Source organism: Thunnus thynnus, chromosome 15, assembly GCF_963924715.1.
Source record: "Thunnus thynnus chromosome 15, fThuThy2.1, whole genome shotgun sequence".
Lineage (NCBI taxonomy): Eukaryota > Metazoa > Chordata > Actinopteri > Scombriformes > Scombridae > Thunnus > Thunnus thynnus.
The window spans coordinates 10,819,461-10,837,536 of record NC_089531.1 but is presented as its reverse complement, the minus strand read 5'-3'; the positions used below and the strand labels follow the sequence as shown (position 1 = coordinate 10,837,536).

At 40.7% G+C, this 18,076-nt stretch overlaps 1 protein-coding gene across 4 annotated transcripts in view; it reads left to right on the top strand.

The window, feature by feature from the left end:
• Window positions 1-18,076, top strand: part of LOC137198667 (exostosin-1c) — an 88,205-nt gene that overhangs the window by 65,557 nt on the left and 4,572 nt on the right. For all 4 annotated transcript variants that reach the window (XM_067612544.1, XM_067612543.1, XM_067612540.1 and 1 more), the window contains exons 3-6: window positions 10,241-10,334; window positions 12,791-12,898; window positions 14,990-15,109; window positions 17,879-18,011. In XM_067612544.1, coding sequence (XP_067468645.1) covers window positions 10,241-10,334; window positions 12,791-12,898; window positions 14,990-15,109; window positions 17,879-18,011 — 455 coding nt within the window. The remainder of the gene's footprint in view (window positions 1-10,240; window positions 10,335-12,790; window positions 12,899-14,989; window positions 15,110-17,878; window positions 18,012-18,076) is intronic.

Sequence of the window (18,076 nt, the reverse complement as noted above, 5' to 3'; positions counted from 1 at the left end):
ACAGTGCTCAACTTAAAATGGGAGTAAAACTAAGAGTTAGAAAGAGACATCAGAATTAGATTAATCCAGTCTAAGAATCTTGATCTCTTTGATTGGACCCCCTCCAGACTGGTTTGGCTTAAGCTTAGGGACAATGCTGACTGTTGGAAGTGCTGCGGTTTTGAAGGGACTCTTCTTCACCTACTCTGGGAATGTCCCATGATTCAGAACTACTAGCTAAAGGTTCATGAACATATAAAAAAACATTACCCAGACCAACTTGGAGCTCTGCCCGAGGCTATATATTCTCAATGATCCACAAATGACATCTTGCTGTGTAGCAGCAGACTTTATTCAGACCAGTATGATGATGGCAAATCAAATGGAGGAACCCAGGTGAGCCCTCTTTCCAGGAATGGTTCATAGATTTGGCAAAGGTGGCATCATAACAAACAAATTTCTTGCAGCTCTAAGGACAGGACTGAGAAATATGTGGCAAAGTGGGGACTACTTGGCATACATTGTTAATGTGGACAGATGTTGAAGTGAAGCAAACACCATGTACATAATACATACACAGCACAAATACACATTATTTATGTGTCTGAGAATTAATCTATTGCTTGTAAATCAGATGAGATTATGGTGCATATTAATGTAGGAATACACATTTGATCTGTGTGTTTTTTTCATTTATTTATTTGTTTTTATTTTTTATATTTTGCATTATTATCATTATTATTATTATTTATATGTATAGGAGTCATTTGATTTGTTGACCAGCATGTGACAAATACAAAAAATCAGTAAAATACTACTTGCAAAATAAAAATAATACATATATACTACGCTGGGATTTAAAGTAATTCAACATCTGGAGAACTGTTCAATATTGCTATTTCTTTTGCTGGATGCTGCAAAATCCTTCTTTTCTTTCTTTAAGTTTCAATCCCTATCTGTACATACCACATCCTCTCTCCTTCTAGATGTAATTTCAGTTTGTTAAAGTATCACATGTTTGTAAAAATGTACAATTGAATTAGGTTTCACAACAGTTTTGAGGCTGCAGTTGAATTTCAGTTTTTGTGACAGCCAGACTGCCATTCAGGTGCAGAAAGACAAAGAACCGGAAACAGAGAGGAATTAAAAGATGAATAAGAAGGAGTGATTGAAGGAGATGGCTTATCTGTCCATCTGCTATGAAGACAGGATAGGAGAGACAGTTCCTTACGTGTACATAACAGCTGCAGGATGTGATTTAACATCTGGATATGGCTTTTCTTTCTCTACATCTTGTCGACTTGTCACAAGCAGATACTCATGCAAACACCAGACATTTTTTGACTTAACATAGAGATTACTGAAATGAGAGGAAAGATGAAGGAAGGAGGGATGTCGGGTCAGAGAAAGAGGAGAAGAAGTGAAGATTAGGGGCATTGTTGCTTCCGTGAGACAGCACTGAGACATCCTCCCTCCCTCTCCCTCCCTCTTTCAGTTTCTTCTCTTTGTGTGTTAAATGTAAGTGGATACTAGAAGACCTCATTCCTCTGCACACTGAAACCTGAACTGCCTATTTAGCCTTCCTCTTTTCAATCTCCCTGTATCTGTTTTTTCCCTTTCCAAACATTCCAGTCTTTACAATTTGTTGTTCACATTTGCTCACTTTGTGCCACGCTCCCCCAGTAATGCTTTCCTTACAATAAAAAGCAGGAATAATAGCCTATATATCTTTTTATGATAACCGCCTCTGCTTCTGCTTCTGTGCGATGGCATGTTTAGTGTAGGTTGAAGCCCAGCGCCTGACCCATCGCCTGCAGACAGAGCTGTAGTTTTGTGACTTTCTCTCTCCCAGCTCCCCCCTTCCTTCCCAAGTCCCAGAGGCTGAAGCAGCTGGCTACATACATATTTCTCTCCGTCTCTCTCTCTTCTCTTTCTGTCCTTTCCCTCCCTCCGTCTTTCACTCATCTTTTTCTGCTCTCAAACAATCTCTTTGTCCTTCCTCCATCTTTCGTTCTCCGTCACACATCCCAACATCCCTCCCAACTGTTTGTCCAGGGAGACACTGTGCAATACAGTCAGTTCCTGTACAGTGAAATACAGTACATTTTGTACAAACAGAGATTTTGTTCGTCTCAAATTGCTGCCTCGTTATCCCCACAGTAGTCATCCAGTATCATATTACTGACTCTGTTTAAGATGCTCTGGAGAACAGCATCAGCCTAATGTTGATATGAAAAATGTCAAACGAATTATGTAGCCCATAATTGAGCAAATTGAAAAACTGTATTACGAATCAAACTATTGCATCACATTGCTGCAAAAATGAAATATGACCATGAAGCAGTTCTGTTCATTGATTTACAACTAAACGGATAGCTACCACAGTAGATAAATGTCTAATCATCAGATGATATATATCATCATATCATCTCATGAAAAGGAATCAGCAATGTTGTATTGATGTGTTAATTCTGATATGGTTGCGGCCAAAAAAGGTTGTCTGTGTATTAAGAAATGGTTAAATAGATATAGAATATATTATCATGAAGCACAGAAAGGCTCCTTTGAGGTTTAGGGACCTTTCCATGACCATTTAAAGGGGAGGTACCATGCACACACACACTGAATCATACATTTTGAGGTCTATATTTATATTCTGGGGCTCTGCTGGTATATCTTGGCAGGATTTACAGTTCAAAAAACTCCTTATTTAACTTATACTGACCCTTTATGCAGCTCCTCAGTTCAGCCTCTGTCTGAAACAGGCTGTTTTAGCTCCTGTCTCTTTAAGGCCCCGCCTCCTCTGTTCTGATTGACCAGCCTTTTGACAGGCTTCCTGTGGTTCTATGTAAACAAACAATAGTAGTCAGATTTAACTTCTTTTTCTTGTTCTTAAATAAAAACGGAAACCTCTCAAATACATGTGTCGAGGCCAAATCTGATCCGAACTATGTGAGCGGACAACGTAAACAACTTTGGGAACCTTTTGGTTTGCAGGCGGCATTTTTACATACGTTCATCTCAAGTTTTGGAATGTTGACTATGTTTAACGTAGAAATCTGACATCATAACAGTATAAAAATAACAGAAAATCACAAAAAGCATGATACGTCCCCTTTGTCCATACTATCATTCATCGTTCTTCATGTAAAATGTTAAATGTCACGTTTATGTTGTAATTCTAAAGCATTTCACTCCTTCATCTTTTTTTATAATTTCAGTCAGAGACACTTTCATAAAGGAATTTACCATTTCTATCAAATACAGAAAAGGCTCTGCTCTTATATTTATATTTTTGGTGAGGCTTACTTCTTTAGCCATGGTTACCAGTATGTGTGTGTATGTGTGTGTGTGTGCTGACATTGCCAAGACAGTCACTTCTGTCACTCAGGTCTCATTGAGCTCGATGAGGTGCGCACAAGTATGAAAAGTATTGACACTGGCCTGTTAGCATTGTGGCAGCTAATCCATAACCTCGGTCAACTACACACTTGTGTTCACGCGCAGGGGACACGCATGCATACACACAGACACTGAAACACACTCATGCTGTATTGACACCTGACCTTTACAGGAAGCAACATGGAGATCAACTGACCAGAAGCTGCTGTCAATCAGAGAGCATCCACCCCTCACCCCCCCCACTATTTCTCCTCCATCTTCGCCTCTCTGCTTTCACCCACTCGATATTCATTAAATAGTCAGTGTTTAGTATACAAGAGGAATGAGTGTACATAAAAGGGTGAGGCAGGGCGGGGTGGGGAGAGGAAAGGGTGAAACGACAAAATGGAGGCTGAGAATAAATGTAATGTAGAAACAAGTCAGGGAGGGCGAAGCTGATGGGTTTATAAGTGAGAGAAAGGGATTGGGAGATGATAGGGTTGAGGGGAAGCAGATTTGCTTATCAGACAACACAAAACACACACACACACACACACATGAACACACACACAGTCGGCGACTCAGAGTGGTGCCATCTTAGTAAACACAGCTTTGATGATAGTCTTGTGAGCCCAATGCCTTGACATGAAGAGAGTGAACCTGCTGTGCACTGTGTGTGCGTGTGTGTTTGTGGTGTGAGAAACTCTGCGGCCGGTGTCTCTATTTATGTCTCTGTGTGAGGCTGTGGCTATCTGTGACAAAAATACGAAAAATGATAGCAATATGAAGACATCGGGCCTTGAATGTGTGTGCGTGTGTGTCCTGCCTGCACAATCGACTTATCCCTCTACATAGACTGACTCAATATTGGATGTTTAATATTTAAGTATATCTGTCCTCATAGTGGACTGGGGGATTGGAAAAAGGTGAGAGGAAGCAGTGTGTGCATAGACACAAACACACACATACACACACACACACAGAGGCGCTGAATTAAATTTTCTCACAATCAGAATCTTTCATCCAAGTGCACAATAACACAAGAACTCCATATGCAATCAAGAGCGTACAAATGAGATGAAAATGTATTCAGACACCTAGCATCAAAAGATTAATGATTGTGGAGGAAAGCTTATACTATAGCCGTAGCAGCTCACTGCGACCACGGTGCGCCCTGTGCTGTGGATATTTCTGTGGCTATTGCCATCGCTACAGTATGACTGGCTGTAGTGCTGGCTGTGATTGTGACTGACTGGCTGGTTATTGATACAGCACCTCAAATAGCATGGACGGCATGGAAAAGACTGACACTCTTGCCAGGATTTGAACCTGGTTCTTCTATCAGATATGACAGATGTGTCACCAGTACACCACAGGAGTTCAGGAAATGCTTCACCACAACACTCATCAAATAACATAATGTTGAAATCTTAACCCAATATGTCACACATATCTTAACATAAGCTGCAATGATAATGACTTGTGACTGAGTTACCTTCAATGGTCATGATATACTTTCAGCTGCCACAACATTATGACCAATGTAAGTACCTGCAACTACATAATGTTAACATTAAAATGGGTTTTTTGAGTTTTTTCTCTGAAAACAATTGCCTGTTACACCTTGGAACAACACTGATGAGAGCGCTGAAAGTGAACCAAAACAGTAAAGTTGTGGGCTGTAAAACCGAAACAATGTACTGAAAATGCTGAATATCTCCACAGTCATGCAGATGCAGGTGGTTCTCTGTAGGTCTGTCACTATGAGAGTCCCCTTTACAAGCACATAATCATTTATTTCATTCCTAATATTAAAATATTGATTACAGCAACTTTAATTGTAGGGGTTTTCTGCTTTTTATATAATCGTGAATTTAATATCTTTGTGTTATGGACTGTTGGTTTAAAAACTGTTGGTCTCTGGGAAAGTGTGATGGGCATTTTTCAATTTTTTTGACATTTTAAAGCCTAAACAATTAATGGAAAGAATAACTGACAGATAACTTGATGATAAACATAACTGTTACTTGCAGCCTGACACTATGTTGCATGCTTGGTCGCATGTTTACCCCATAAATCTGCTGTATCCAAATACAAATACACACTTTGACACAACACCAATCTACTTAAAATCTGTTTGGTATTACAATCTAATGAAATCCACATCCACACACAGATCTGAGCAGATTCACAATGGAGCCTCCAGATAACTATCATGCAAACTGTCATCTAGTGCACGCAGCACTCATTTAAACCCCCTTTATTATACTGTAAGTGCTGGTCCATACGTACAGTATATATTACACATGTTATATGCATGCTTTCCCACGTTAACATGCAGGGAGTCTATGACTGTACAGTCTTTGCCACGCACAATATGAGATGACAAGCATGCAATCGCATGCACATGAATATGAAGTCATTGTTATGGTGCCCACCCCTAACCACAGACACACATTGACTCAGTTATTTGCTCACAAACATGCAATGCTCTGTTTTTTATGTCTGTATGACAAGTGGAAGAGGTACATTAAGGGTTTATTCACCCATATTACAGAAACACATTTTCTCACTTACCTATTCTGTATGGTTGGGTGATATGACATTATATTCCATGAAATTATATAAATTTATCAAGCATCAGAGATGTTGCAGTCTATTCTGATGTAGCTATACTTTTTATATCTATAGGTGGATTATGCCAAAGTTAGCAATGTTGCAAATCAATGACTGCATTATGGAAATACAGAGTTTGCATTTCAATTTTCATTGATGTTATGAAGTTCCTAGTTCGGTCAGAGATTTGATTCACTAATTAAATTCAGTTAATTTAGCCAAAAACAGCAATTAATATGCGGTTGTTGCATGAACTAGCCCAGAGGACAGCTGTTCACAGTCTGTAGAATATCCAGACTAATACAGACACTGTTTTAAAAAGAGATATTGCTGTTAAATTTTGAAGTATAACTTTTATTTTTCAAAGTTTCATTGACCTGGCAAATAAGATCATAACCATCTGCATGTCTTGGCTCAACTAGAAGTGAGAAAATATGTTTTTTTTGTAATTCAGATGAACGTCCCCTTTAACAACCAGACACATATACGCACCTGTATGATAACATTTGGCCAACTCCAATAAACCAAGACATACAACCATGTATATTAATAAAATCATATATTACCCATATGCATACAGAATCTGACACCACCGCTTTGTACCTGTGAAATCTATATGACAAAGCACACAAACAAAGAGCTGCATATAGCGGGAAAGACGGCAAGACAGAGGCAGACAAGAAGAAAAGGAGAGAGAGAGGGAGAGAGGACAGCAGGCCTGGTCGTTTGTTGTTGGAAACAAAGTGCTGTTAAATGATTTACTTGTTCCCTGCATTTAAGTACGCTCCCTCATTAAAGAACAGGAGCCGGCAGGACGGCCAGCCAGGCTGCTGGATTTGCAGACAGAGCCACTCACGCATACACACACACACACACACACTCATACACTACATCATGCCCGAGCTGACTACCAGTTATGCATTCTCAAATACACAAAAGTACGCATGCACGAACACACACACACACACACACATACACACACACGCACGCACGCACACACACACACACACACACACACACACACATAACACACACACACAGCAGGACCAGAGAGAGAAGTGGGTCACGCTAACCAGCTCAGTCTCACCACATTTGCAACATACAAGGGGTCCTGCTGTTTCACATTAGATACAATATTCAAACACACACACGCGCAAAAATATACAGCTCTTGCACACACACACACACATAAACAGGAAAATATAGAAGTGCATTGAATTATTATCATATTATCACATCTAGTTATGTACACCCAAACACAAAATATTTACTCCAGAAGAAGCAAATATATTTACTTTAAAAGCAATACACACCCTCAGTCACATGTTTATTTACTCCCTTTGCTCAAACGCATGAATAAACAGAGGAGTTGAGCATCTCCACAGATGCAATCTATAAATTCATTTACTCAAGCATAGCTAAATGCATGTGTTTACCTAAATCCCGAGCTCAGAACGAGATTTGGACACAAAATCCCTCAGAAATATATTGTGTTAATCTCTTTAACCGTCTTGACGCCTGGAGATTCATTTCGAATGTACATCAACACTACACGCCGGAGATTTATGTTGCTGCAGATGCACTCGGATCCATCGCACGCCCACGCACACACACGTAGGTACAGCAGCGCCGATGGCAAAGCTCTATCAACAGGTGGAGGAATATTAGAGCAGAACCGTAGCGAACGCCAAACAAGGCTGCCTTTCAGTAAACTGATGCCAGTGTTTGTGTATGTGTGCATCCGCTTAGTGCACACATATTGAATATACACTCAAACAGTGACATTCATTCAAATCCCGGTGTCCAAGACTGAGCGTGGCGATGTTAACTGATGCCAACATCAGCAATAAAATCCCAATTTTCTCATCAAAGGAGCAAAAAAAGGGTCCGTGAACCATCCGGGGAATGGACATTGAGATGGTGAAATCTTACAAGTACCTGGATGTTCACTTGAATAATAAACTGTGCAATGCAAATGCACTAAATAAGAAGAGGCAGAGAAGACTCTATCTGCTGAGGAGACTCGGGTCATTTGGAGTACAGGGGGGCACTCCTGGGGATCTTTTTTTTTGTGGCATCACTGTGGTGGCATCTGCCATCTTCAACAGAGTTGTCTGCTGGGGAAGCAGCATCTGGAATGCTGACAGACTGGTTAAGAAGGCCAGCTCTGTCCTGGGATGCCCCCCCCCCACCCCCCCACCCCCCCTCGACCCAGTGGAGGTGGTGGGAGAAAGGAGAATGATGGCTAAGCTATCATCCCTGATTGGGAACATGTCCCACTCTATGCAGGACACTCTGACAGCACTGGGCAGCTCAGTGACAGGCTGCTTCACCCGCAGTGTGTGACAGAGAGATACTGCAGGTCCTTCCTGCTGTCAGACTTTACAGTCAACACTGCTCCCAGTAGACCACACACACCAAATACGGACAGATTCACTCATGTGCAGTATCAATGTATACTAAACTGCGCTATATCAATATGTCCTATGTGCAATAGTGTGAATTCAACCATTGAGTCTGTTTACTTATTTATTATATCTTGCTTTTTTTTTTTTTTTTACTGATGCTTCTAGCTATTGCACTATCCCCCTTTTGCTGTTGTAACACTGCAAATTTCCCCACTGTGGGATTAATAAAGGATTATCTTATCATATCTTATCCCATCTTGTGTCTCGTCACTCACGGAGGGTTAAATAAATGACTAAGCGGCTGAGAAGATTAATGGCGGGCATATTTTACACTGATGTTCCTTCTGCAAATAAACAAGTACAGAGCTGGATGCGGAAACAGGATGGGGGGGGGGGGGGGGGGATTCTGAAGAAGAGGAGAAAAGCAGGATAAAACCAGGACTGAGAGGAGGAAACAAGGGTGGAGTGAGAGTGAAGGGGAAAGTTGAGGCCACAGGAACTCTCCCATAAGAGCCTGTTTGTTTCCCCATCTGTTTACTCCACTGCGCAGTTCTTTACCATGAGACCGTTACACCACTTGTCTGTTGCTATGTTCCACATAGGGGATGAAGGAGAGCATTGATGCAGAGGTTTCCATTCGGGTTCTTTTACATACAGTATGAAATACGAGCATGAAGTGGTGGAGCTCACCCGGGTGACGTATGGCATCAGCTAGTGGGAGTAGCGCACACGAAATTTCTTATTTGGCAGGAGCTCAGGCCATCCTGTCTACAACACAAATCAACAGAGAACAGAGATTAGGGCATATTTACTTATGAGCTTAGTGATTTATATATTTTCCAACATACAGTAGCTATCTGTAGTGGTGCCAACATGTCTGTAGAGAGAGAGAAAAAAAAAACTTGGAAGATTTATGACTGCATATAATCTGAGCCATTATGACTAAAAATCAGAACTGAAAAGCCGCAGAAGTCTTGGTTTATTTTATGTGGGACAGATGTTAAATATCATATATCAAAAGAAGCGTGTGTCACCCCACTGGCAGGATATTTATTAGATTTGTTTGCTGTCGTTGGGTTATTGCAGCGGATAGGGGCTGGTGCTTTTCTGTTGCCATCTTCCACTAATCAGACAAGATGACAATGTTTTTCATTGACCACTGGAATATTTGTCTTTCAAGTTCACAAACCACTATTTCTTTCTTAAATCACTTTCTGACTAGTTGCCTAGATGTATGTTGACTGATATTTAACAAAAAAAAATGTATAGTTAGTGTAGAAATATGCCCGTTCCTAGTTCTGAGAGCCCATGTTGATTTATTTTGTGTGACCGACGATGCAAAACCCAAAGATATTTAATTTTCAAATGATAAAAGCTGAAACCACCAGATGTTTGTCAATTCTGTTTGAAAAATAACAATGATTAATAGCTAGTATAATATTTAGTAAAGCCTATTAATTTATGGTCAATAAACAAACGGATTAATCAGCTAATTGTTTCAGCTCCAACAGCAATGCGGAAAAATGCTGAAGATATGTTTGCGGTCATGTAGAAACAGTCGATTCTTCACCAGAAAGCACTGATGGAGATTCATCTGTAAAATTCCTCAGCACATATCTTGTTCATAATACTTTAATTAGCAAATCTAAGATCGATTTTGAAAATGCTTGTTTGTTTTATGTGCTACTTTTTTTTTGTCCTGATGAATCCATATCTGACTTTTTAAACTCAAATATTAATATCTGTTTTACCCCCAAATGTCCGGTATCAATTGAGCTAAAATTCATATGAATATGAATCTGTTTATTTATATATATGAAGTAAATAAATGTATCATCTGTCATTGTTTCTGATAGGTTTGACTACCAGGAGCTGCTTCACAACTCTACTTTTTGTTTGGTGCCTCGTGGTCGACGCCTGGGCTCCTTCCGCTTCCTAGAGTCCCTACAGGTAACAACTATATTCATTATTAAAGTCACACATGTTGCACAAGACTCATATAAGCTCAATATCATGTACTAATGTATGGGTTTACAAGTCTCAATCATTCTCTTACACATAGAAGAATGCAGTGCCAAATATAGTGGCATAACTCTGACAAGTAATGTTGAGCACTGGTCCCTGTTCTTTTGTTGTTCTCCCTTCCTGCGTTCATCCTGCCTGAGGACTTGGGGACTTTCCAGTTCCTCTGGGGCCCACATAAACAAACAGCTAAAATCTCTAAATACTATTTGCCAACGTAGCAATCACAAAAACATTAGCTGCAGCATTTCCCTCGACATAACACTATTAGGAGTGACCAATTACACTTTATACAGGAAACCTGATTCAATGAGATCCAGCTCATATACAGCCGAGTCAACGCGGAAGGGCGCAGGACGCGGAAATGTTTATGTTCCAGAGCTGTGGTTTATGTCGTTTTTTGGTTATTGACACCTTAATGGTCACATCTGCAAGTGTTTTCCCCAGACTATTGTGTCGGGTTGAGTGCAAATCTAGCCATAAAGCTTTATTTGCTATTTGCTGGGCCTTTTAAACTGAAATGGGCCCATTAACACACGCTTGCACACACTTACACAAACACTGTAATCGTTCATTTAAGTCCATCAGTGAAATGCGCAAGTACACAAACAATGAAGAAACCGCAGGCGCTGGAGCAAGAGAACAGTTTAAAGCAGCCTGTTTGCTGTAGTTCTCTCTCTGCCACCCAAGTAGACAGTCTCACACTAGTGCAGGAAGCAGTAGTGGCTGTTTTTAGATTTGCCGAACACTGAACTCTCTGGCTGCTACAATGTTCCTTGGCCACACTGCTCTCCAAGGCTGTGTGTGTGTGTGTGTGTGTGTGCATGTGTGTGTGTGTGCATGAATGGTCCGGAAGCATCCATAGGAGTGGCAGCCTGCCCCACCGATGTCTGCTGAATGGACAAATCCACACACAACCCACTTGGCTTGGCAGCAGGCAGCAGTCATAGTCCCTTTCTCCTCCTGTCTTCCCTCTTTGTCCTATCTTTCCCTCTCGTTTTTTTTTTTTTTTTTCCCCCACCGTCCTCTCTCTTTTCCATTCAAGCCACTTTTCAAGATTTTTCATTTGTGTATTTTTTTTTAAATTTTATTTTGGTGCCAGCCAAGCCCACAAAAGAACTGGCAATTACCAATGTGGTAGGAAACTTACTGCCAGCTTTCCAATATACACACAGACACACATTTGCACTCTCCACATACACATTCGCTCGAAGCCTCCTCTTCTTCTTCTTCTTCTTCTTCTTCTTTTTCTCCCAATGCAAACAAAGCAAAAACAACTACACAGCGCATAGGCTTTCATATTACTCTCCCTTCAGGCAGGGGGAGAGCTTGCAATGTTTGAAACTCACCCTCAGAGTGCCTCATCTCTCAGGGAGAAGACTCAGGCGAGCCCCGGGCTGCCTTTCAAATTTAGAGGCCTTGGATTATCACTCTGGGAGTCTTCGCATGACCTCGTCGTAACCTGGGGCCGACTCTGACACATACACACACGTACGAATCCTCCCATTTGCTCAAGTGTCCTTCAGCAGGCCTATTCTCAGATGTAATTCAGGAGCGTGGAAGACCCAGTGGGCCGGAGAGTGCGTTTGATCTACACTATTTTGGCTGCTGCTGCTGTTCTCTGGTGGTTTAATTAGGAAAAAGAAAAATAACACCCAGACCTATCAACACTCCAGACCACAATGAGTAGAAAGAGGAACAGAGGAGAATGGGATGAGAGTGTGGTTGGAGAGAAACGGTCCCTTTCTTCTCCTGTCTTCCCTCAGAAAGAGAAACCAATAGACGCTCAGAGATTGGGAGACCAAAGGAGGGCTGCGGGAACAAAAAAAAAAAACGTGAAATAAGATCAAAAATCTGTCAGCGAAGGAGGGGATAAGGCAACATCAAAAATCAACTTCAATAAAACATGTCTCCACATATCAACCGGTTCCTCCTTATTCTCCTCTCTCTATCTCTTCCTTTATTTTACCTCCTTCCTAGCATTCGTCCCCTGAGTGGATGTACCTAATTAGTACACCAAGAGTCAGCCACATTCTCTGTTTACATGTGTATGAGTGACAGTCTTAAACAAACCCGCGGGGCTTCCTAGGAAAAGAGAGATACTGTAGAAGTTATTACCCGTTGCAGGCACCCTATAAGGGTCACGCACGGTCAGCTGCACATAAAGACACAAACACACAAGAGCATTGATCCTACGATCTGCTCCGTTTGGGATATCACGGTGCCAAGCAGCTGGGACGGAACTCTTACAGATTGTGTTCATGCAGCTGCAGTATGTCGTGTTACTGTATGTTGTTCACTGCCAACGTTTGTCCTATCAGTTGGTTTATCACTTTCACTGTCTCTCCCTGACTCGCTCCACTCTTTTGTGTTTCTGTGTCCAGGCGGCGTGTATTCCCGTGTTGCTGAGTAATGGTTGGGAGCTGCCGTTCTCCGACGTCATACAGTGGAACCAGGCGGTCATCGAGGGAGACGAGAGATTACTGTTGCAGGTAATATGTAAGCGTGGACACACGTGTGCAAATACACGCTCTCGCAAGTGCTCATTTACACAGAGACATAACTAGGACATCAGGATGTCCTGTGTGTGCACACCCAGAAATCCGGCACGCCAGTCAGCCTCTACTGTACTCCAGTCCTGCATCAAAGAACACCAACTATGTTTTAAAAGAAGAGAAAATTACATGTGTGATAAGTTTATTGATTGAAGATTATTGAAGATACTAAAGGTAATGAATCATTTGGTCTTCAAAATTTCAGAAAAAAAGTAGAAATTGCCTGTCACTGTTTCCCAGAGCCAAGGTGACGTCTTCAATTTGTTTGTTTTGTTGATTAATTTTTCTAATCAATTAATCCACTATTAGGTTCTACAGTTGAAAATGCCCTGATTTTTTTTAAAGAGTGGTTTAAGCAGATTTTTATCCTGATTTTATTACTCGTACCCGAAAGATGTTTTGTTTTATGCTGCAAGTCTTCACTGCAGTTTCCAGTAAACAAGGTTATCATCCATTGACCGAAGCTCATAAAATGCATCAAGGTAAATAATAAATGAGAGGAAAAATGTAGAAAATGCAAATGAATTGTTGGTTATACACCAGAGTAACTGAAGGTGGTTTAAAGACTCAATAAATGGTTAAAGTACTGCTACTTTAGGATTTTGTTTTTAAGATTTTCACCAATTTTTGTGGAGTTTTTAATAGTGAAAGAAACAAAGAAATAATATCCAAACAAGTAAAGCAAACCAGTTCCTGGATTTTTTTGTGGAAAAATAAAAAAACTACTACTGTAACAGGATTATTTTGCACAGCATTTTCCTCTTTTTTTAACTTCTATGCTGTCCTAACTTTGGTTAAATGTAATCATAATCACTGGGAAACATCCAGCAGGCAGGGCTACAAAGCAGGCATTACCTGTATCAAACGGTGTGGTTGCAGGTTGGGGCCTTTTGAGATTAAACACCTATAGAGGTCTTAATCCAGCTCTGGTTCAAAAGCGTCCGCTCGCTCATCCTCCGTGTCTCTTCTCACACACATACACAAGAGTAAACACAATGAGCAAGCAAAGCCGCCTCATTCTCAGCTACAACCTTTATCTCTCTGGCTCACACAAATTACACCCTGTCTCCTCTGCATTGATCCGCTTCGATCTCGACCAATAGAGGACATGAATTGGCATTTAGCTAATGAACAGGAACAAGACCTGAGAGCTCAAGGCGGGGGAGACATTTTCAAATTAGGGCAGGGTCGGATTGAATGAGCTGACCTCGTCATTGGCATTTCTGCACGCCCGCAAAACTCACCACATGGAAACACACATATAATACACACACACACAAATATTCACACCGTCGATGAGCTGAAGTAAAGGAGTGCAAGGTCTTTGTAGAAGAGGCCAGACACTCGAGACTAATGCTCTAGTGTAACTGTCCCTCAGATGTACTTAGAGGAAAGAATGAGAGGAAGAGAGAGAAAGAGAAAGTGAAATAGCCTGGTGAGATGTAGAGGAAGACAAACTGAGAGGTTGAAAGAACAAGGGCAGGACTGAGAAAAAAAAAAAAAAAAGAGAAAGATTGAGCTTCCTCCTGGCTTCTTTAACTGGCGCTCATTAGAAAATGTGTTAGCTGTGTAAAGACTAAAGGGTTTAATGGAGTCAGCTGCTCGCACTTTTCTCAGTTCAACATGGCTTTCTTCCACGTTGATTGAGCCGCTGAGCTTAACTCTCTAAGTGATTAAATCAATTTTGAAGATTCGCTTGAAACCCCCAATTTAGCCCTTACTAAGTAAAGTCTAATTATCTGAACAACAGGCCACAAATCAGCTCTGTGTCAACTGTTTTTTTTTTGTTTGTTTTTTTGGTGATTGTTTTTTTGGGCTGGATTAAGCAACCGCTCGATTCAGTTAACTCAGTTTTGATCACTTAAATGCCATTTCCTCCTTTTTCTTTTTTTTCCAGTCTATTTTAAGAGACAGGACTTGATTAAAAAACAACATATCAAGTAGAACTCTTTGTTGCTTTTTTTGATCTCTTCTTCTTTCCTTGATTCACTGTCTAAATCTTTCTCTCCTCTCATCTTTTTTCTTCAGGTGCCGTCCACAGTGAGAGCAGTAGGAAATGAGAGAGTCCTGGCTCTCAGACAGAGGACCCAGATGTTGTGGGAAGCCTACTTTTCCTCTGTGGATAAGATAGTCCTCACCACGCTGGAGGTCAGCCTCAGCCTTAACACACTCAGCATAAAAGCACGGTCACACCAGAAAGTGGCACGGCAATATTCTTCTGTGCATCTTTGCAAAATATTTGGTTCTAGGTGACTAGCTAGGATAGTTGGTGAACTACTGTAGTTGGCGAGCTAACCAATAACATAGCTAGCTGGGAGAATGCTAGCACTAGTTAGCCACAATAGCTCCCACGGCTTCTTTGTTTTCTTTTTTTTTTTTAATTATTTCCTTTTATATTCCTATTTTCTTTTTATCTATTTTCTTCTTCTTATTTGCTAACTGGCAGGCACAAAGCTCAATAGCTTGGCCACTGTTTTTAGCAACCATCTCATTTCAAGCACGGCAGCAACTCAACAGAAGAATAACGTTTTATGACTCTATAAAAGTTTAAATAATTACATTAGAAGAAAGCATCGGTGATATAATGTCTGGTCTAAAACAAGTTAGGATGACGTATAAGCCCTTGTGCAGTCGTGTAGGTAAATTTAATGGAAGCTGTACTTTTTTTTGTAGGCTAATAGCTTTTTAACTTTGTTAAAATCACAAAAGCTCCAACTTCTACTAGTGAGAGCTGTGGTGGATGCCAGTTTGTTGTAGAATATAAAAAGTTAACCACAGGAAAATGTTTTTTTCAGAGTTCACCAAAATTTGAACTCCATGTGAAGAATGTGCACACATTTACTTGGCCACCACAAGTGAATCCTTTGCTCGTGGTGATTGAATTAATTTTTTTCACCACAAAATGTTGCCGTTTTAAATTATATTGTGATCGGGTCTTAACTAAAAGCAATATGAGTTTCATTCTATCAATCAAATTGCATCAAATCATACCTTGAACTTTGACCCTTACCGCCGCCAGACTTGTTTATCTCCCACAAATGCTTATGGTATGTTGCTTTTGGCCACTGCATACTGACTAGAAACCTAAATGAAATGTATTATAACTCTGAATACTCAGCGTTTCTGCTACCATACAATTCTGTTCAGGAATGTGCTGCAACATATCCTTTCCAGTGAAAACATCTACAAAAAGAAGCCACTGCTGTAAACACAGGTTTTCTGTTGAACACACAGCCATAGTTGCCACCTCTGTGCGGTTTACAGCCTGTGCGCTATCATCAGGCTTCTTTCAGAAAGGCTTTCCAGCAGAGTTTTCAATCAAACCACCCTTCTATCATTATGATTATGGGGTTGGATCGTGGCCCATGCTCCACATTTCTACTCTTTTTTACTATGTTGGTTCAGTGTTGTATTGAAGGTCTAGGGAACATTTTCAAAGCAGTCCACATCCGATCCGCCTGAAGTCTCAGAAAAACCCCCTAATGTATTGAAATGATATATCATTACTTTGCAAATATCAGTCTCAACCTGCCAGTTTCTGCCTCACTGCTCGCCATTATCAGACTGAGAAATGTTTTCTTTTTCAGAGTAGTTTCAACACTACTGGGGAGGATCATAAAAAATATATACATATATATATGTATATATATATATCTTTGAAAGAGACATTTCAATATTCAGAAGGAACAACTTCATCTTCACAGTGTTAGCATCCACTCTTGCTCACACATTACACTATCTGTCCATCTTAAAGATCCCCTCCAGACATGTTTTAAGATGTATATAAAATAATAATTTGTGTCTCATATAAAAAAGTTCAATTATCTTGTTAAAACCCTTAAAAATGACATCTACTCCCTCATTAAAAATCCCGGAATCTATGAATCTATGTAAATATATTTCATTTCAAAACTTTTCCTGCTGGACACAAGATGTCTCCTACCTCACTTTAAAGTCTGTTCTCAGTGTATGTGCACTGGAAGCTTCAAGTTTCCACATCACACTTGCGTAAGTTGAATATTGGACCACCACTGACTTCAAACTAGTTGTGATGTCACAAATCATGCTTGCAATTGGATTTTCAGTGAGCTCAGAGAAACTTTCCACTTTAAGCAGATGATTGTGGAAAAACTCTGTACATACATCATTCTGCAAAGTGAAGCTGAAACATCCAACTGAAGGAACAAAAAGGAAAAAAAAAAAAATGTTGCTGAGTGGAGGGGGACTTTAAGTTTTTACCCTTCGGTCTTTGAACAAGCTAAAAAAGAAATGTACTTCAAAGGTAGTTGCTCCAGCTGCGAGAAAGTCATTTGAAGGTTAGCCCAAGGGTTAAGCGATGCATGAAAAGAAATAATAACCTTCTTATACGAGCAGTTTTAGCACACACCGCCAGCGTCAGTTTTAGTGCATAAAAAAAATGCTGGGCAACAACAGATTTAACTCCACTGAAATCTGAAGAAATCACACAGTGAGTAGTAGGCTTTGCACTCTGATGTTTATAAAGGCAAGTCTGGTAGCCCCTAGTGTATTTGCTGCTGGGGATTTATGCTAGAGATAATAAAGGAAAGGTTCTGGAGGTTGGTGATAAGCTGCTTATATACATACAGCATGCAGAGGGGAACCTCTCCCCATGGGAGACAGCTGTGCAGTCAGCCTGAGGTCAGTGAGGCAGAGGGCTACAGAGTGGATGCCGGTGTCGCTGCTGTGTGGACACCTCCTGTTGGTGTAAATGGGAAGTACATAGAGCATATCATTAGGGACTGGGGAGTGCTGTAATATGCACACAGGAGTGCGTCAGTACTCAAATTGCAGTGGAGTTTACGTTAAGCTCCCATTAAGACTCTCATTCAGAGAGGGAAAAAGGAAGTTGGTGCAACCCACATCCAACCCTCCTCTGTTTTTTTTTTCCCTCCCCAGATCATTAAGGACCGTGTGTTTTCTCACATATCGAGGAACAAGTACATGTGGAACTCCCTGCCAGGAGGTCTGCTGGTCCTACCAGAATACTCCACTCACCTTGCACATTTCCCTTTCTACTACCTGGGATTAGGTAAACACACTTCTTCATTTAAATCAGCCTGTAGAGAATGCAAATCCTGATTGCACACTTAGGAT